This window comes from Tachyglossus aculeatus, chromosome 1 (assembly GCF_015852505.1).
Source record: "Tachyglossus aculeatus isolate mTacAcu1 chromosome 1, mTacAcu1.pri, whole genome shotgun sequence".
In the NCBI taxonomy this organism is placed as follows: domain Eukaryota; kingdom Metazoa; phylum Chordata; class Mammalia; order Monotremata; family Tachyglossidae; genus Tachyglossus; species Tachyglossus aculeatus.
The window spans coordinates 157,250,867-157,271,927 of NC_052066.1; the positions used below are offsets into that span (position 1 = coordinate 157,250,867).

General features: G+C 44.2%; 1 protein-coding gene across 2 annotated transcripts in view; it reads left to right on the top strand.

Annotated features, from left to right (window-relative positions):
- The window catches only part of FBLN5 (fibulin 5), a 90,524-nt gene extending 70,193 nt beyond the window's left edge, over positions 1-20,331 (top strand). For both annotated transcript variants that reach the window (XM_038769206.1, XM_038769282.1), the window contains exons 7-11: positions 422-541; positions 4,820-4,942; positions 6,529-6,655; positions 10,791-10,986; positions 14,979-20,331. In XM_038769206.1, coding sequence (XP_038625134.1) covers positions 422-541; positions 4,820-4,942; positions 6,529-6,655; positions 10,791-10,986; positions 14,979-15,140 — 728 coding nt within the window. In that variant the 3' untranslated portion in view covers positions 15,141-20,331. The remainder of the gene's footprint in view (positions 1-421; positions 542-4,819; positions 4,943-6,528; positions 6,656-10,790; positions 10,987-14,978) is intronic.
- Positions 20,332-21,061: the final 730 nt, after the last annotated feature.

Consider the following 21,061-nt stretch of genomic DNA (forward strand, 5'->3'; position numbering starts at 1 on the left):
AAAATGGGCATTAAAACCATGAGTCCCACATGGACTGCGTCCAACCTGATCAGCTTGTATCTACTCCAGTGCTAGTTCAGTGCTTGAAAATGCCATTAAAAAAAAGTGGCAGAGCCAGGATTAGAACCCAGTTCCTCTGACTCTCAGGACTGTGCTTTTTCTACTAGGCCATGATGCTTCCCCTAGTCCTTCTAGCCTTCTGCTCTATTTCTCTGCCTCTAGGGAGGTAACTATCTAAATAGTCCAGAACTAACGTGTAGACCTCTATATCTCATATTGATATAAGACTGAAGCAGTTACTAAGGGGGCATAAACCTCACTGTCTGGCTCTTGTGCTGAACATTTATTCAATGGCATACCACGGGATCAATTTAGAACTTTGTCTTGAGAAATGTCATTGACGAGCATTGGTTTCCCACAGATGTAAACGAGTGTATGACAGAAAACCCCTGTGTGCAAAACTGTGTCAACACCTACGGCTCCTTCCTCTGCCGCTGTGACCCCGGATATGAACTCGCAGATGATGGCGTTAACTGCAGTGGTAATGGACTTCTGGGTGTTTTTTTCACTGTGTTTAAATGATCGAGGGAACTGGACGGCGAGGGATAGAAGGGGCACTCAGGAAGTGCCTGTTTTTCGCAGATGTTCCCTCCCAACCTCTTTGAGACCCTTCTTACTTCAGAGCTGGCGGGCTGCCTTTCCAACCAAAGTGGTTTGTTTTTTTTTTTTTTCATTTACACAGAACAGATGCAAACTGGTAACGGGGGGAGAAAAATCAAGTTTAACTAGAGAGTCCTCCCTGTAACTCTCCCCTGCCTGAACTTGTACTTACCCTGGACCCTGCGTTCTTTGAGGTGGATTGTGGCTAAAACCACTAATGTAGTAAAGGAGAACTAATGTTTGGAGAGGAGATGGATTTTTCTATTCATCAGAATAGATTTATGAGTGGGAGCTCAAGTCCATCGGTAAACTTCACGTCTAGTCTGAAAGAGCTGTCCTGGCAATCCAAAGAAGACACTGTTTGAACTTGTTGCCTCGCCTAATGTTTCCCTTATTGTTCAGTTTTCTCCTTTTTCAGCTCAAAAGAATGTAAGTACAGAAGCAGTATTGTCTTAGGGCAGACCAAACACCCACCCAGTCCACTTTTATGTCTCCAGCAGGCACTGAAAGGTGCTTGGAAGAACATTGTGATAGTTACCCTCCTTCTCATCCTTGATATGACTACTGAAGGGGATCTTTACAATCTGTCCTGTTGCCCTGGACAATATACTACTACTACTAATATTTGTGGTATTTATTAAGTGCTTTCTATAAGCTCAGCAGTGAGGTAGATACAAAGTTATTAATTATGGTATTTGTTAATTCATTATGGTATTTGTTAAGTGCTTACTATGTGCCAAGCACTGTACTAAGCCCTGGGGTGGATACAGGCAACTCAGGTTGGACACAGTCCCTGTCCCACGCGGGGCTCACGGTCTCAATCCCCATTTTACAGATGAGGTAACTGAGGCACAGAGAAGTGAAATGACTTGCCCAAGGTCACACAGCAGACAAGTGGTGGAGCTGGGATTAGAACCCACATCCTCTGACTCCCAAGAATGGGCTTGGCCACTAGATCATGCTGCTTCTCTCATGTGGTGCTTGCCAACAAGCCTGGGCCATGAGACCTCCAATAGGAATTGCTCAGTGGAGAATCAGGAGTGGGAAACAATTCAGTCAATCAGCTGATTACTGTTTCTGTCCTTGAAGGTCTGAGGCTTCCTAGAACCACTCTAAGCTCCTTAGGGCACCCCCCCCCCTCTAAGGCAAAGACCCCTGGTTGTAAATTATGTATTTATGGTAGAAATTATGAATCTATATTAATATCTTTCTCCCCTTCTAAGGCACCCTGTTCTGCACCCAATAAGCACCCAATAAATACCATTGATGATGATGGTTTCCTCTGCCCCTCCCCCAGAATCCACAGCCTTTGGGGCTCCAGGAAAGGAAAGAGCAGGGAACAATGTTTCTCATTCATTCAGCCATTCATTCAAATGTATTTATTGATGACTTACTGTGTGCAGAGCACTGTACTAAGCGATTGAGAAAGTACAATATAACAATAAACAGACACATTTCCCGCCCACAACAAGCTTACAGTCTAGAGCGGGAGCCAGACATTAATATACGTAAATCAATTACAGATATGCACATAACTGCTGTGGGGCTGGGAGGGGGGATGAGCAAAGGGAGTAAGTCAGGGTGACACAGAAGGGATTGGGAGAAGAGGAAAGGGGGAGCTTAGGGAAAGCCTCTTGGGAGAGATGTGCCTTCAATAAAGCTTTGAAGGTGGGGGAGAGTAATTTCCGTTGGATTTGAAGAGGGAGGGTGTTCCAGCCAGAGGGAGGACTTGGGTGAGGGGTCGATGGCGAGATAAGTGAGGTCGAAGTACAGTGAGAAGGTTAGTATTAGAAGAGTGAAGTGTGAGGGCTTGGTTTGACATGCTGCTTTTGGCTCCAGGCTGGGAAAAGCAGCCAGAGTCTAGAACTGGTTGAAATCTCAGGCCGAGATGATGTCTTGGTTTCTCTGTCCCTCCTTTTTTCTCCCTGTCCCTCCTTCAATCAATCAATGTTATTTATGGAGTGCTTTCTATGTGCAGAGAAAGGTACTAAGCAATGGGACGAATACAATTGAGCAGATAGACATGAGCTACTTATAGGAGCTTACCAGTGCTATTTTTTTTTATTTTCAACCATTTGAACATTGCTTCGTTTCTGTTGTATCCAAGTGGATCTACTCAGGGCACCAAGGCTTTAGAAGACATAAGATAATAAGGAGGTGAAGGCAGAGGAGGTCCAAATGACACCAACCTCCCTCCAGACACCAACCTCTCTCCACATCTGAAATAGAAACCTCCTCCTCCCACTGCCCCCACCATGCAAAACAAGATTCAGTGAGCCCAGGAGTCTTCCCTCTCCCCCAAACTAGGATGGACTCATCACCCCACCACTGCGATCCTCCTAGGCCCCCAACCAATCGGAAAGGTGGTTCCACTGGTAGCCTCGCTCTGCTCATCTCAGCTTCAGCTCTGGTTCTACTGAGGGTCCAAACCTGTTCTGGTAGCTTCAATCTACAATCTCTCTCCTCCATGCTGCCTTCCTCCCATAGTGAAGGGGTCTTAGACCGATGTCGCTCATTATTTTAGGAGGAATGGAGAAGCAGATTTTTCAGACTAGATTTGATTCATTAGAAATCAGAATCTCAACCTAGGAATTTTCAACAGAAGAAAACTACACTCATTTGCACATCACCACAAAAGCCAAGTGATTGGAGAAAGTCTACTTCCTTGACCGGGGTAAGAGGCTTCAGGTCTATAGCACCTGCTATTTTCAGATCAGGAAAGAGAACCCTTACTTGCAAAGGGGCCTACCAGAGTAATTCTAGCTGCTAGCAACCTTTGAATTGAGTGTAATCTGAGGATATGTCACAAGGGAAATTAGTGAAAGCAACCTTTCTGAAAACAAATGAAATGAAAACATGTTTTTTAGGGGGGGATGTTTTAATGCTGCTCAGAAGAAAGTTTCATTGCCAAACTGTGTGATGAATAGTTCAGTTCATCTGGAACACTTAAACATCCCCTGGTGGGACTGACATTGAGGAATTGTAAAATAACATGCACAATGGCTTTCTTCTTCCCCATCCCCACCCTCCTTGTCCACAGAAAGGTCCAAAGAACACTTACTGCTGAGCCCCAGTGCTGAATAATGCCTCCGCCCAAGCATCATTCACAAACCACCACCGTGGCAGCTGATTCCAATACAGGGGGAGGATCCAAACAAGACAAGCACCAAGAAGACTTAGCTCCCAAATAAAAGGGCCTTCAAACATTTTCCCTCTCATGTGGTTTGTGAAATTAGTTGGAGTTTTAAAATAAGCAGCATTATCCCCCTGGAGAAGTCCCTCTTTCATTCCTTCAGATGAAACAATTTACGTCTGCCCGCCGCCCTGACACCACTATCTGGGTTAGATGAGGACAAAGAGGAGCAAAGAAATGGGGCTGGATGTGGTCCTCCATCTTCAGAGGGAGCCCCCAGACCAACAGTAGCTCCAGGCCTGAATGGAACAAGTACACCCTCGCTATAAGGACTTGTCCAATTTGGAACTTAACTACAGCCTAGATCCTCTCTATTTACAAGCCAAGGAGGGGGCTGAACAGAGCATTCATTCATTCATTCATTAAATCATATTTATTGAGCACTTACTGTGTGCAGAGCACTGTACTAAGCGCTTGGGAAGTACAAGTTGGCAACATCTAGAGACGGTCCCTACCCAACAGTGGGCTCACAGTCTAGAAGGGGGAGACAGACAACAAAACAAAACATATTAACAAAATAAAATAAATAGAATACATATGTACAAGTAAAGTAAATAGAGTAATAAATATGTACAAACATATATACATATATACTGTCTGGCCCTGCAGATCCCTGAAAAGGAAATTTCAGTTTTACTAATATTAATAATAATAATAATGATAACTGTGGTATGTGTTAAGTGCTTACTATGTGCCAGGCACTGTACTGAGCACTGGGGTGGATACAAGCAGATTGGGGTGGACACAGTCCCTATCCCACGTTGGGGGCTCACAGTTTCAATCCCCATTTTACAGATGAGTGGACTGAGGCCCAGAGAAGTGAGATTACTTGCCTAAGGTGACACAGCAGTCAAGTGGAGGAGCCAGGATTAGAACCCATGACCTTCTGATTCCCAGGTCTGGCATCTAATCCAATACACCATGCTGCTTCACTACTAAGTGGCACCTGGCCTTGTGTCTCCCTAGATATGGACGAATGCAGTTTCTCTGAGTTCCTGTGCCAACATGAATGTGTGAATGAGCCTGGAACTTACTACTGCTCCTGCCCTCCTGGCTACATTCTGTTGGATGATAACAGGAGTTGTCAAGGTAAGGAAAGGGAGTTGTGCCCCGCTGAAAATTTGGCATCTGGCTCCCCCGTCAGGGTCAAACCTTGCATTGCTGTTCCTGAAGTTGCCAAGTTTCGGGGAAACTTGATTCAACTGCAGGTCATGGATGCCTCGTGTGGACTGCCAGGTGGACTTCAGTGGCCTGTGAACCCTCCAAGTTCACCCCCTGCTCTGAGCATGTGGCCACTTCGCATGACCTCTCTTCCCACTGATTCTCGTATGTAGGGCTGGGGCTGACCCAAAGTTCACAAGAGCGCATGGGGTTTTGTTGTTGGCCGGCCCCCGACTACCTCGTGCCTTTGTTTCCCTCTGTGCACCGTGCCATACTTCTCCCAGGCCTGTGCAGAAAGCAGCAGGGAAGAAGAGCCTATGGCCGGATAGCATCCAGGGCAGCAGCATGGAAACTTGTCAGTACTGGGAGCAGGAAGAGGTCTGGGAATAGAGGTGCTGATAACACACCCTCCCCCTATCTTTCTCCTATTCCTTGTCTAGGTGACATTCTGTTGTCTAAAGCTTGGCCACACTGGCTTAAGGATTAAAAGGCAGGGAGGATAGGTTAGGCCTGGAATTTAGCTTATGAAGAGTTGGCCAATCTAGTCTTGCTATCTTGTATGAGATTGGATTTGCCTTAGTGTTGGAGTGGGAAGCCACACTCTGGAGACATTTTTTTTTTCCCCGATAGTCATCCCTGACATAATTGAACTCTATAACCAAGAACTCCATAAATGGTCTTTGGCTGCTGGGAATCCTTCCTCTTCTCACTGCAGCTCTCTGGGAGTCTCCTGTCCCTCTGGAGGGGGATTCAAGTGGCTTGTAAGGTAAACAGAAAAGGGCAATTGCCTCCACCTTCTGGATGATACCCTGGAGGGGTCAGACAATTTGTTTTTGCTCTGGTTGGAAGGATGCCAAGTTCTTCCCACTGGTTTCAGTAGCATTTCCTAGGGTTGGGGGTTGGCTTTGATCCCTTTCTCCTCAAGCTTCAAGAAAGCCCAGGTCTTGCACCTGGACAGAACTTATGCCCCCAGAGCCACCAGGCCTGCAAAGGAAGCACCCTCCACTCCTGACCTCCACTTCCAAAATCCAGGGCCTGACCCTATCTGCATCTCCTGGAGCCAGAGAGAACAATGGCAGAAACTGGAGGAGCTAACAACCTGTCAGCAGCCTTTGTCTTTGTGTTTCCTGGTCTTCACTCTGCACTGGCAAACCTACCAATTAATCAATTAGTAAATCATATTTATTGAGCACTTGCTGTGTGCAGACCCCTGCACTAACCCTACAGACATTTCTTCCTGAGGCTTCATTTCCACTCTAGGATCCAGGTGGGCCTGTGGTGGGACCTGCGGTTTTTCTCCTCTAAACCGTAAGCTCTCTGTGGGCAGGAAGAAGTCTACCAGCTTTGGTATACCTTACTCTCTCAAGTACAGCGTTCCACACACAGTAAGTGCTCAAGACCACTGGTCGAGCCCGTCCATCTGAGAAACCAGACTAACTCCTCTATTCACTGGTCCTCCCTGTCTTGGCAGTTCCCACCTACCGCATATTCTCTGACCCACTTTTGTGTTTCAGACATCAATGAATGCGAGCATGGAAATCACACCTGTGTTCTGCAGCAAACCTGCTTCAATTTGCAAGGGGGCTTCAAATGCATAAATCCAATCAGGTGCGAGGAGCCGTACATCCTCATCAGTGACAAGTAAGTGGTGGATGCCCAGGGTCGGTGATGTGAAAACTGTCTGAGCTGGGAGGTAATAATAATAATAATAATAATGGTATTTGTTTAGTGCTTACTATGTGCAAAGCATTGTTCTAAGCACTGGGGAGGTTACAAGGTGATCGGGTTGTCCCATGGGGGGCTCACAGTTTTAATTCTCATTTTCCAGATGAGGTAACTGAGGCACAGAGAAGTTAAGTGACTTGCCCAAAGTCACACAGCTGACAGTTGGCGGAGCCGGGATTTGAACCCATGACCTCTGACTCCAAAGCCCATGCTCTTTCCACTGCTCCACGCTGCTTCTCCAAATAAATAAATAAATACATACATAAATAAATAGGTACAAATAAAAGGATTTTAATCACACAAAGACAATGAATAAGTGTAAACCCAGGCATGAGTTTTTAGCTCATAGCGCCATTATAACTAGATTTCAAAAATGTTCAGCTAAGCCAACTCAATCAACTAGCCAATCGGTGGTACTTATTGAGCACCTACTGGGCGCATAGCACTATAATAAGCCCTGGGAAGATACAGAAATAAGGCACATGTTTCTTCCTCTCAAGCTTTCAATCACCCACCCACTGAACCTGTCCCAGTCCCATCCATAACCACCAACAGCGCAACGTCCTCTAGCAGGTCAAACCCTCTTTCCCCAATGTTCCCAGGATCAAGAGGTCAAAAGAATATATGCTTCCATTTACTGGTACCCTCCGAGTGACCTCTACAGTGTTCCACAAACACTGAACTGGAGGATGAACAGAGTTCATTTAGTTATCTTCCAGTTGCTTCCTGATTTCCCCTAGGGCCTGAATTCAAGGTTATTCACCTGGATTGTCCAAGGGAGTTCATTCATTCCTTCGGTTGTATTTATTGAGCACTTACTGTGTGCAGTGCACTGTATTAAGCGCTTGAGAGAGTACAATACAACAAAAAACAGACACATTCCCTGCCCACGATAAATTGCTATTCTACCATTTAATGCCCTAAGTTTAGGGCTGCCAAGATGTAGGCCTCATAATTTTCAATTCTGGGCTTCACTAACAGATGGTGAGAGGCAGGGTATAGTGGTCTGGTTGATGGCATTAGTGATGAGTGATGGAATTGCTGGTTGAGACTGATGATCAAGCCTTGGTCCTGAGACATCAGGACAGAGAACCTGTGCGAAATAATTGATGCTTTGGGCAGCACCAATGCTCTCTTTCCAGGCAGTTGAGTTCCCACTGTGGGACACTGAGTGCAACAAGTGGATGGACAGGGCAGGGCTGCAGCAATGGGCAAAAAGCTGCAAGGTGTTTTTTTTTTACAAGGATTTTTTTGTGTGACCTTGCGCAAGTCACTTCACTTCTCTGTGCCTCAGTTACCTCATCTGTAAAATGGGGATTGAGACTGTGAGCCCCATGTGGGACAGGGACTGTGTCCAACCAGGTTTGCTTGTATCCACCCCAGAGCTTAGAACAGTGCCTGGCACGTAGTAAGCCCTTAACAAATACCATAATTATTTTTATTATTATTATCACACGTTATTTACAATACAGCTCTGTTTTATTGTACTTCCCCAAGCTCTTAGTAAAGTGCTCTGCACAGAATAAGCATTCAATAAATACCACTGATTGACATTGATTAACGTAAGACACACTACGGTCAAATAACCAAGGCATATTGCTGATGCGGCGCCGTGGTGCCATAATCCAGGGGCCATTGCCTAGGGAACCACTGTGGTCTTTGCCAGTCATGTTAGCCTGCTGTTTTTCAGATTCCTGATGGGCCTGGCCATCTCACAGAAGGCCCCGGGTAGTTCTTTAATCAGAATACTTTTGGAAGGCTGGCCCTAAAACGGCATTCTCTACGCTGGGGCCTGGGAGCTATTAGAGACTTGACAACAGTTGTTATTCACCCTCAGCACCTCCCCCACCTCAGCCTTGCCAGGTATCCACATGTGTACGCAACTCTGCAGCGCCTGCCCTAGGAAGAGGAACTGGCTTGATGAGACTGGGCGATTGAGAACAAAAAGGAAAGGGAAATCGAGTAAGAACAACTAAAAGAGAGGAGTCATCAAATTTAACTTGGAAATGGCCTGAGAATCCGCTGCCTGTTATGTATTCATATGTGAATACTCAAGTGACCTAACTGTTTCCTACACATGGTTGTGGTCAGTAGTTCTTTTGGACAAAAACTCTCCCAGAATTGTGAATTCCTTTTCTGTGCCTGCACAGGGGGAGCAAAGGAGAAGGGTAGGACAAGAAAAAGGGAGGAGCCGTGGTGTTAAGTTAATACTGGTCCTGCGCACCAGAGCTGGGGGTCTTGGAACAGCTGCGTGGCTGGGGGCCGACCAGACTGGAAAAAAATCTCCCACCTCTTCCAGTTCTATTTTCTTAACTTAGCTTTCTGCCCCCTTAAATCCCATCCTATATCTAGAACACAAATTTTTTCATGGTATTTGTTAAGCGCTTACTACATGCCAGCCACTGTACTAAGCACTATGGCAGATACAAGCTAATCGGGTTGGACACATTCCATCTCCCATGTGGGGCTCACAGTCATTATCTCCATTATACGGATAAGGTAACTGAGGCACAGAGACAGTCAGGCGACTTTCCTAAGGCCACAGAGCAGACAAGTGGTGGAGCTGGGATTAGAAATCAGATCCTTCTGACTCTCAGGGCTGTGCTCTATCCACTTGGCCCTGCTGCTTTTCCTTGACCGTTACTTATTGAACCCCTATTAACTAACTGCTACGTGCTTATGTTCCCCCATTAGCAGGAACTACTTCTGGATATTCCTACAGGGGGAAAAAAAAGGCCTGGATTTGGACTTGGGGAGAATCTCAGAAGGAGCCTTTTCCCTGAAAATTGGTCAAGTAATACCTTTCACCTACTTTAGCCTTTTATCACGTCTGTTAGTGTGCTATTTCAGATACATATATGGTGCCTGAAAATTAAATAGAATTGTCTCTTTTTTGGAAATCTTGCATCATCAGCCTCTTGTTAAACCCACTCCTGCAGGTGAGGCTGTACTAGGAACCTTAGGGAGCTAGCCCTAACACACTTTAGAATTAATTTCCTTTTACAAAGAAATTTTTTAATAGCAGAGAATGAGTGCTGAAAAACATGCCTGCGCCTACACATGCCAATTAGCAGATAATTAAGCTTATCGATACATTTTTATCTCAATTATTTAAATGATCCTAGATCTAGACTCAGTTTACCCAAAAGTACAATTTACAGTAAAGTTGCATTAAAGATGATCATTGGTTAAAAAAAACTTCAAAATATCTATCTACTAGACATCTATCTTTAAGTAACACATACACCAAAGCCAGCTCTCTAATACTCTAACTGAGGAGAATCTAACAGTACCAAGTCTCAGTAAATTTGGAATTGATTTATCATCTCATTTTTAGACTACTGACTTCATGTGTGCTATTTAGCTTGTAAGATAAATTGTATGATCTCGAAGGGCAGAGATCATGCCTACTAATTCTATTGCACTCTTCCTAATGCTTGCTATAGTGCTCTGCACGTAGTAAGCACTCAAAAAAACACTACTGATTGATTTATGTTCCAGAATCTCAGTTTCTCCAGCCGTAAACTGGAATTTCACAGAACGCCTTGAATGGATGTGCAAATTATCATTAACTGAAAGTATCACTGAAGTAATCGTGGTAACATGGTCCAGTGGATAGAGCATGGGCCTGGGGAGTCAGAAGGACCTAGGTTCTAATCCCAGCGCCTGACGTGACTGCTGTGTGACCTTGGGCAAGTCATTTAACTCCTCTCTGCCTTAGTTACCTCAGTTACTTCCTCTGTAAAATGGGGATTAAGACAGTGAGCCCCATGTGGGACATGGACTTTGTCGAACCTGATTAGCTTGTATCTACCCCAGCACTTAGTACAGTGCCTAGCACATAGTAAGTCCTTAACAAATACCTTTAAAAAAATTTGTTGTCACCTGTTGGGGATTTTTGAAGTGTAAAGCAGGGATCGGGACAAAGACTCTAAAAACGGGATGTACTAATCTGAGGGTTACCCTTGGAGAATCGTAAGAAAGGAAGAAAATTCCGCAGGCCGATTGGAAAGGATTTGATCAGTAATAATGCCGTTTTTGCCCCCATTAGCCGTTGCATGTGTCCTGCTGAAAATCCTGGCTGTAGAGACCAGCCCTTCACCATTCTATACAGAGATATGGATGTTGTGTCAGGACGATCTGTTCCCACTGACATTTTCCAAATGCAAGCAACCACCCGCTACCCTGGTGCCTATTACATCTTCCAGATTAAATCTGGGAATGAGGGCCGAGAATTCTACATGAGGGTAAGTGTGGATGAACGGAGGCTCTCTGATCATTAAGCTCAAAATTTTCTTGAATTGTTAAGCTATTTTTTTGTTCTTATAAGTCAGGTGTTTTCAGTGTGCCTGGGGATATGGGGAGGTAGTTGGGGAGGACCAGAGGTGAGAATGGTGAAACAGATTTTTGTTTTCTAAACTTTGACAAGCCAGCTCAGGTCCACAAAGACTCCGAGGGAAAGAGAGAGACACAGGGCTCCTTTTTCATTTGAAGCAGATTTCCAGAGTTCCCAAGTCAACAAAATGAAAAGCAGGTTTCATTGCCAGGGCTCCAGCCCTGTTTAAGTGTCTCCAGACACTCATGAGACCTCCACGGCAAACGATTTTAGTCTGGCCTGTAACTTCATAACCACACTAAAGGCAGCAGTGTTTTAAGCACAGCCCTCCATCAGTCCAACACTGTTGCCAGTTGTGGCACAGGTATTTTTTCCTTGTCTGAACAGATGTTACCCTACCATGTCACTTCACTCAGTGCTCACCTGGTAAATATGGAGGGTAAAGTGTTTAGGGCAGAAACATGCCAAAGGCATCCAATTTAATTAGCTAGATGTGCATCTTATTTGTAGAAAAAGGGAGTTTACACTCCAAGGTGGCGGTGCCGGGAGCATGGGGGAAATAGCTACCCATTTTGTTAGAGCTGGTAAACAAAGTCCTGGCACCCTGTCTTTAATGTACTGATGACTCATCTTGGCATGAAGTTACCTAAGGGACTTAAAGAGTTAATATTTGTGTTTTGATTGGTATTCTCCCTTTGAATACAGCAGTTAGGGCTGTGTGTGCTGACTATTGTGGAGGGCTTAAAGGCAGCCACATTTAGTTAAGTCATTATAGCCCTAAACTCTGTTTTGTAAAGAGCTTGGGCAAACCTAGGCTGCAAGTAAGAGCCATAAACAAAATAAATGTCAGACGTTGATGGGGAACTGGCATTTTCCTATCCTATCATCTAGGTGATTGAGGGACAGGCCCACAATCCAAAGAAGGAAATTCAGGTTCCAAATTCAAATTGTGCTTATTTTGTTCTTTTTTATGTTTTGTAGAAGCCGCATGGCATAGTGGCTAGAGCCAGGGCCTGGGAGTCAGAAGGTCATGGGTTCTAATACCGGCTCTGCAACTTGTCTATCGTGTGACCTTGGGCAAGTCACTTCACTTCTCTGGGCCTCAGTTACCTCATCTGTAAAATGGGGATTGAGACTGTGAGCCCCTAGTGGGACAGGGATGGTGTCCAACCTGATTTGGTTGTATCTACCCCATGGCTTAGTACAGTGCCTGACACATAGTAAGCGCTTAACAAATACGATTACTAGTATTTTGTTCTTTTACATTTTCAGCTTTGGTTGTTTCTTTAAATATATATGTATATGTATGTATATGGTGTCTGTGTATGGTATGGTTACATTTACCTATAAAGAGCGTGTATGTATAATAATAATAATGATGATGGCATTTATTAAGCACTTACTATGTGCAAAGCAATGTTCTAAGCACTAGGGAGGTTACAAGGTGATCAGGTTGTTCCACGGGGGCTCACAGTCTTATTGATGTATGTATGTATAAATAAAGAGGGTGGATCTGCGTATGCATATCTATGTTTATAAAGTCCATCTCTATATATATATGTAGGTATGTGTATCTATCTAGAGATCTATTTATACCTATCTATCTATAGTTTTTTCTATATATCAGTCCTGATTGGTTTAGCAATTCATCTGGTTGGAGTTAAAAAACTGAACCAAATGACCTCCCCAACTGCCATCCAGTTCTAGGGTTTATAATAATAACTGTGGTATTTTTTAAGCGCTTACTGTGTGCCAGGCACTGGACTAAATGCTGGCGTGGCTACCAGCAAATCGGGTTGGATACAGTCCTTGTCCCACCTGGGGCTCAGAGTCTTAGTCTCCATTCTACTGATGAGGTAGCTGAGGCACAGAGAAATTGAGTGACTTGCCCCAGGCCACACAGCAGACAAGTGGTGGAGCCAGGATTAGAACCCATGACCTTCTGACTTCCAGGCCCTTGCTCGATCCATTATGCCACGCTGCTTCCCTGCACTTGGTATCCAGCTCTGGCCCTTGCATCCACCAAGGCCATCCTTGGGGTTCCTGCTTTATTATTGTGATTGGCTTTTCTGTTATGAGTAGAATAGAAACGTCTTGTTCAGTCTGAAGCATGTGTTCATCTGAAAGTTTGTTTTACTTAAACTGGCTCAACTCGACACACACACAAACTCACATCCGCAAGCATGCACACACGCACACACATAAAAAATGTTCTTGAAAATGAAATGTTTGCCAAAATAAGAATTTGTTGTAGCCCCTTGACAAACAGAGAAACCGAAAGGCTGGAAGTCTTGGATTTTTCCCAGTCCCTGAAAACCGGAACCTGGGTCTCCCCAAAACAGTGCTTTATTCAGGAAACCTTAAATGCAACCCTGGGATTACTCAGCATCATTTATTTCATTAGTGGCTCCATCTTTGCACTAAAAGCCATATGGGGGATTTGGGATGTGGCCATTTTCTCAGTACTTAATGTAAAACAATTGTATACAAAGGAAATGTCTTTCAAAAATACTCCAAGAACATCAGCAACAGGTTTTCATGTTTGGGAGACATTTAGCAGGAAGAATCAGAGGAACGACTTGAAAATTATTTGGTGGCTTCGCAAAGCCCCCTCAATCCCCAGGAGAACCTCCTTCAACAAGCTCATTCAGCTACTGGGACCTTAACCCTGTATTTTCACTGCCACCATGATCTGGCCTAGGTGGTCGGCCTGCAAATGCAGGCATTTTGGGGTAAGGTGGGCCTATGGGGGGCATTAGAGACTTGAGCCCTTATGTCTCGCCAGAGTAAGTTAGGTTTTATGGATTTTTTTGAACGGCTGTATAGAGCAATAACAGATTCGCGCAGCCAGTGAGGTGGCCTTGATGAGATTCCGATACCGAGAAGCAGTAGTGCAGTCGACCTACTTATCTTCCTCTAGGGCTGCTGATAAAAGCAGAGGGTGCATGATGATGATGATGATGGCATTTATTAAGCGCTTACTATGTGCAGAGCACTGTTCTAAGCGCTGGGGGGATACAAGGTGATCAAGTTGTCCCACGTGGGGCTCACAGTCTTAATCCCCATTTTACAGATGAGGGAACTGAGGCTCAGAGAAGTGAAGTGACTTGCCCAAAGTCACACAGCTGACCACTGGCGGAGCCAGGATTTGAACCCATGACCTCTGACTCCAAAGCCCGGGCTCTTTTCCACTGAGCCACGCTGCTTCTCTAAGCATCACTGCATCCTCCTTAGTGCAGTGTGTATGGTCAGCAGTGTGCCCAGCAGGTGACCTGCTCATGTCCTTCAGCCCCCCACCCCTCTCTGGCCCCAATCCTGGCCAGCGTCTGCTACCAGGACAGTGCAAACACTGGGCAGTGGCTTCATGTAAACGCCAGCCGCGTGTCGGGTGACCAGTGTCCCCTTCCCAGCAGGTTCTCAGAAAAGCTGTTTGTATTAGTTATCCAATCTGCGGACTGTCAGAGTGGGGCTCCTGCTTCCACCTGCAATTTGGCCATTTTGCCCTTAGCAAAGCAGAAGGGGAGGATGTGAAACTTCAAATCAAATAGTATTGCTCAGTGTTAGAAACTTTGGTGAAAGAATGGTTGCCGGCAGGGGAGGAGAATGAAGCTGTTGGTTAAAAGGAATCTGTGAACGACCTGTGTATTGACTGCACCCGTGGCATCTCTGAGACCCCTCATCCCCACACGAAGGAGACTCTGAGCTGATGGTTTGTTCTTCTGGAGAGTTTAGAAGAGGAGCCTGGGTTTCAGGGCTAGCAGCCATGACCTTTCTGGGTGGCTCCGGTGGTGAGATGATCCCTTGAACGTTGGGGGTCTCAGACCCCTTCATGCCCGGTGGAGCAGAAATTTAGGATGCCACCCTCCCCACTCTGACCGGCTCTTCCTCTGGCTTTATTTGTAGCAAACGGGGCCCATCAGCGCCACCCTGGTGATGACCCGCCCCATCAAAGGGCCTCGCGACATCCAACTGGACTTAGAAATGATCACGGTTAACACTGTCATCAACTTCAGGGGCAGCTCCGTCATCCGGCTGAGGATATACGTGTCACAGCATCCGTTCTGAGCCCGCTCACACCCACTCTCCCAAACAAGAAGCAAAAAACAACATCCCCAGCCCCTGAAAAGACAGCACCCCCTTCCCTCAGGGGTCAGCTCCAGCTGGACCGGCTCCCACAGCAGAATTTCGGCAGACACACCAGCCACGCCGCCCGGGGGGATGTGGTGAAGTCTCTCCACAGTGTTTCCAGTGCCACAGACCTCAGAGTGTCTTGCCAACTGATTCCCATGCTAGTTGACAGGTGATTACCTGGTCTTTCAAACCTTTGGTTGTTTTCTTTGGTTTGTCTCCAATTTTGTTTGCTGAGGTATGACTATAGGCTCAGGAGTCTGTGAATTACCCTCTACCCACTCCCTGCTCTCCCTCTCCCCGCAACCACTCTCAATCTGCAATTGTGGGTTACTTTGCAAAGGCACCAAAGAACCAAGGAAAACGCTGGGTGTAGCTCTTTTGCTTGTTACATTTTACTAAGATGGCTAGTCAAAAACAAACACACAGTAGGATCCAAGATTTTTATACTTTCTGTTTCTAAACCCTGTTTATGGTTGTCAGCTATAAAAGTTTCAGTTGTCTTTCAATCTGCTTAACAGTTTTATCCCTACTTGACCATCTCAGATGGTTTGGAAGGTTGGTGGTGAATATTTCTTTCCAAAAAACATTCTCTGATCTGCCTTTCAAAAATGATCTTTTTCATTTTAATAGGGACTCCTCTGAGGATCCCTTATTTGTCCTGTCTCTAGAATTTTCACACCACATTGACAGAAGATTTTTAAATATTCAAAAAATGCAGAACTTCATTCATTTTGACATTCTAGATGTGGAAGAACTATTTGAATTAGATTGCCAGATGGCAGTGAAACATTGAAGAAGCAGCTCTCCGTCGTCTCGGTTCACGCTTAGCACAGACTCTTGTCCATCTCCTCAGAATTAACAGCAATCAAGATTTTCTGGAAGGTCTCATCTCCTCTCCTCCCTCCCACTTTTCTTCCCCCTGGGCAACAAGCAGCCTTGCAACTGTTGTTTTTTTGGCTAAAAATAGGCATCAACACCTAGCCCACATAATTTCAATTTCACTTTGTGCTTCTCAAATGTGAGGGGTAAAATCCTGCTCGTAAACTCATGGTTTTGCAAACTGTGGAAATGTGAGGATTCTCTTTTTACATCACTTAGTGCCATGATCATGGTGGTTTGTTGATGTTAAAATGTAGTTAAATCAAAAATCTGTCCATAGCCTATTCTGATATATAGTACTGTACTTCAGCCCCCAAGCCAGTCAACAGCATGGGGCTTGATTCTTCCATTGTGTAAATCAATCAATCAATTAATCATATTTATTGAATGCTTACTGGGTGCAGAGCTCTGTACTAAGCACTTGGGAAAGTACAAACAACAATATGGACAGACACATTCCCTGCCCCCAACAAGGGTTGGCCACATAGGGTTGTGTGACAGAGATGTCATAAACTGGGATGGAGTGAAAGCCTGAATGAATTTATGACTGTTTCATCTCACACAACCCCTTCTGAGGCAACTGTATGTGGCTTTATATGCAACAGGAGATTCAGGCTCATGTCATGATCTCTTTACCATCTGTAACATAGTCAAGCACAGGTTCATGGAGAAAGTCCTCAAAACATGAAAATGAGGAATAGGAGAGGATGTCTTGCCCATCTGGGGACCCACGGCTTCAGAGGTTCCAAATTTCAAGTTAAACTCAAACCTTTGGGGTTCATATTTTGTTTTTTAATCGCAAAATGTGACTTCCTGCTTCGAAGTAAAAAGGCTCAGCGAGACTCATAAAAACAGGCTCAGAAGCCTTCTTGGACATCGGATAGTTCTTTCAAAACAGCCCTGTGATGAGTTAAGTGTAAATGAATCAGAAACATGTGGATTACATTTTCCTTAAAATACACTTGGGTTTAAAAATTAAAGGAAAAAGTACTTGGGGCAAAATGTGCATTGCCAAACCCCAGACATTTTGGAAACAGCTCAAGATACTCAATGTATCCAAAGCACTGCTTGCTTCTCCCACCCCTGGGGAAAAGCAGGATGTTATTATTTTCACAAGTTTGGAAATAGTCAGAACCTGAGAGGCACAAAGTGAGTTGGGAGTGTGGGGGGTAGCTGTTGTATCACTCCCTCAAATGGGCAGGTTGTCTTAATCACAGATTCTAACCTGAGCTAGAGAAATTTTTATTTTTCTAATTCCTTTTTCAATAACTCTGAGTATTCCCTTTTTAAATGCCTTTTTGTGTTTTCATGAAGAAATGTATATGATTGCCAAATGGGCCTTGGATCAAGTGTGTTCTCTCTATATTTGAGGAAAAAAATGAAAAACTCTGGAGTTCGTATTTCCCCGAGTCAGAAATGTCTGTGGATGTATTTAGAGAGCGTGTCTATAGATCTATACTAGATTATATATGGACATACATATTCATGTGCATACTAAATATATGACGAGAGGTTTATATTCAGTGTGCAAGAGAGGAAATGTATATATGGGAAACATCTGGTTCCTGGTCACTAATTGATAACTTGGTGGCCATTATTAAATCGCCTTTCAAATTTCCATTCTCTGGGTTCAGTATCCCTTAGCTCATCAAAATTATTTTCCAACCTAAATGATGTTTTGTGGGCCTCCATTAAACCATACATATAGCTCCCAACTTCTCAGCATATTTCTGAAGTTGTAGAGCCAGGTGACCAATCCTGGAATTTTTTATAACATCTTTGACACATAAATGTAATGTTTCCATTAATAATTCCCAATATTGTCCTTGCATTTCAAATTAACAGCACTCATTGCAGATTCTTGATATGCTTTTCTCCCTAGATGGTTTTCTACCACACTTGCTCCTAAACGACCATTACCCTTCAGCTAACTGTGTGGTTTGCTTTCTCTCCCTCCAAGTGCACTACTCTGTCCTTTCTCTACTGGATTTTGTTTTGTTCACTTCTGACTTCTTCATCATCTCACTGGGGTTGGTTTGAGTTTCAGTTCCATGTGCCAGGGTACTAGGTAAGCATTTCCAGGGAATATATTTATATTCCTTCAGCTACATCCTCGATGCAAATATGATGCTGTTATCAAGAAGGAAGGGGCAAAAGCAGTCTTTGGTCCAAGACTTCAGAGACCACTTAGACCCACTCTCAGGATTGGGCTTTTCCCCATCTCTCTTGCCAATGCCTTCTAATCTTAGATAGGGTTCCCCTCACCTGCATTTTGTCTGGTCATTGATGTGGGTCTCTGCCACTAGCTGGAACAGATTAACCCTGTTGTATTGGAACAACGGCTCTAGGAGACATACCCTCTAGGAGCCATACCTCCAGGGGATTTTGGTGGGCTTCAGGTGTGGAGAATGTTGGTCCAAGCAGCTCACAGAAGTTGTTCTGCTTCTACTGTGTCGCTAGACACAGTAAAACTCTCTCACCTGTCCAAATGCCAAAGTCAGAGTCAATTAGAGGACCCAAATTTAGTTCGGAGCCAAGTAATAGACTAAAATCAAGGAACCTCTTTTTGTTCAATGCTGTGTTCCCCTTGCTCTTAATCTGGCCTTATCTACCCTGTTCCTAGCTGGACATCTGCCTCTGCCCCCCAGGGGATTCATGCACCTATCATAGATCCTGATGCTTATGCTGCCAGCTCCTATCCAAGGTTTCATCAGTGACAGATGTCAAGTCCTGCAAGAGCTGATGAGCCAGGAATCCTGTTAACAGAATCTGACTTTAGAAAAAGGGGAAGAAATGAAATCGACATATGGGATGACAGCCACGGTTTCCACCATTGGGCAGGATCAGAATTTCATTGAATACACTAAAATCAGCGTGAAAGTCACATACCTGATGCCTTATGTGTTTGGATAGTACTCTTGGCCACTTCACTGGGTAAAATTCTTTGTCTTTAGGAATTTACTTCTTTAGATGGGGGAAATGTTTTATTGAAAGGTTTGATTTCCTCACATTAATGGTACAAATGTATTCCTCACAGTCTGAAAACTAACAGTTTGGCTTTGAAGATGCCATTCCATCCTACACCCCAAGAGTGGCCAGGAGGAGAGCCAGCATTAAAATAGAGAGCTGCCTGTTGTTAGGATGAGGACTTGTCCGTGTAAAAGGCAGTTACTTTAAGTGGCGCGATGAATGGCACCAAGAAGAACCATTTTTTTTTCTGTCTAAATCCTTAGAGTGTGAGCTCACTGGAAAATAAAATGTGAATGCACTTGCCCATACCCGAAGACAGGATTTCTACTGTATCACTCCTTGCCACTTAATGGATGAAATCTCCAGTTGGGAACAGTGATGAGCCTTGGTTCTGATATTTCAGAGCTATTTAACTATAGAATTGTTCAGAAAGAAATGTTCTGTGAGACCTTTGCCTTTCTCACCAGCCGGGTATAGTCCCTCATTAAGTGAAGCTCCTTAGAGTGCCAAGTATTCTCAGCGTAATCAACCAGACTCTCTGCGGTGCCTAGTGTCACTATTTCTTAGAAAGAGAGGCATAGGGGTGAGTGCTCACACTTACTTGCCACTAGTGACCAGATGGTGCATTATGTAATGGTGTTGTTAGGAAATCGTAGTGGATGGGTACAATGGTCTTATTTTCTATGGGAACATTCTCTATCCACATATAATTGAAGGACATGATGACAGACAGTAAAAGATAGCAATGGATGGGTGTGTCCCTAAGTAGTAACGCAAAGTGAAGTCACGGGTGAGTCACATAAAAACGGCAACCCCGAGGTTCTACTGACTATGGAGAAATCTTTGTACATTCACATCCACCCAAGAGAGGTCAAACTGTGCAATTGGAGTGCCTAGAAGCATTGAAATATACCAAAGGTTTGGCAAGCTATTAGAATAGCTTTGGGGTCAGAGAGTCACTTGTTAGCTAAATTCCATGGTCCCCAGACTCTTATTTTAAGCTCAGTCCTTTCCCTAAGCCTTATTTGCTACTAAACATGCACCAGATTTTACGGTCATGGTTTCAATCAGAAGGATACTGTAATTTCAATTAGTAGGGGGCTTGAGATTTTCTGACTCTTAACCTACAAATCCTTTCTTAATTTGTATCTAAAAAGGAGTTTTAATCGCTTAACAGTTCTTGAAGAGTTTGCCTTCAACATGCCATTTTGGAACTATGTTTTTAAAACGTAAAAGAATTAAAGTACATTTCCAATAAAACTATAAGTCAATGAAATCAAGCTGTGGTCATTGCTACAAATGGAAAGACAAAAGTTATTGATGGTATCTGCTGTTCCTTTAACCATGCATTCACACTCATCTTTGTATTCTTCTCTGCATTTTAAGAAACCCCATTAAGATGATGCTACCAAGCAACATGAACAATCTTTCAAGCATTATGGAGCAATCCAAACTTTGCTTCATGTACTGAAGTCTCGTTTAAACCCTCTTTCCTTCAGTAAAAGGACTGTTTTTAGAAAACCACCTGCTCAGCTAAGGAATGTCTGTATATGAAAGGAGAGGCAGACACTACTTTCATTTGTTTCCTTTCAGATTTAGACTGGCTCTTTAAGCTTCTTCAATTTTCAGGGAAATCAGCTCCCTGCTAATGACTTCAATCCCATACTCCTTCCTACATTCCATGGAGGGGTGACTTAAAAACATCAGCCCCATCAGGGCCAACTGGGTGACAAACTCAGAGGCCCCTTACAGGGCCGGGTGGATTGCTAGTTAATTAGTTAATATTCTATAACACCCACAGTGCTCTCAAGACTCCAATCAGTTAATTAACTGTATTCACTGAGTACCTACTGTGTGCAGAGCACTGTACTAAGTGCTTGGGAAAATACAATATAACAGAGTCGGTAGACAAGTTTCATGAATATAAAATAGTTGGGTCAGGTCAACGGCAGAGCTTCTGCACTTCTATTATCAGGACATGTTGAATGATAGGTTATTAGCATGAA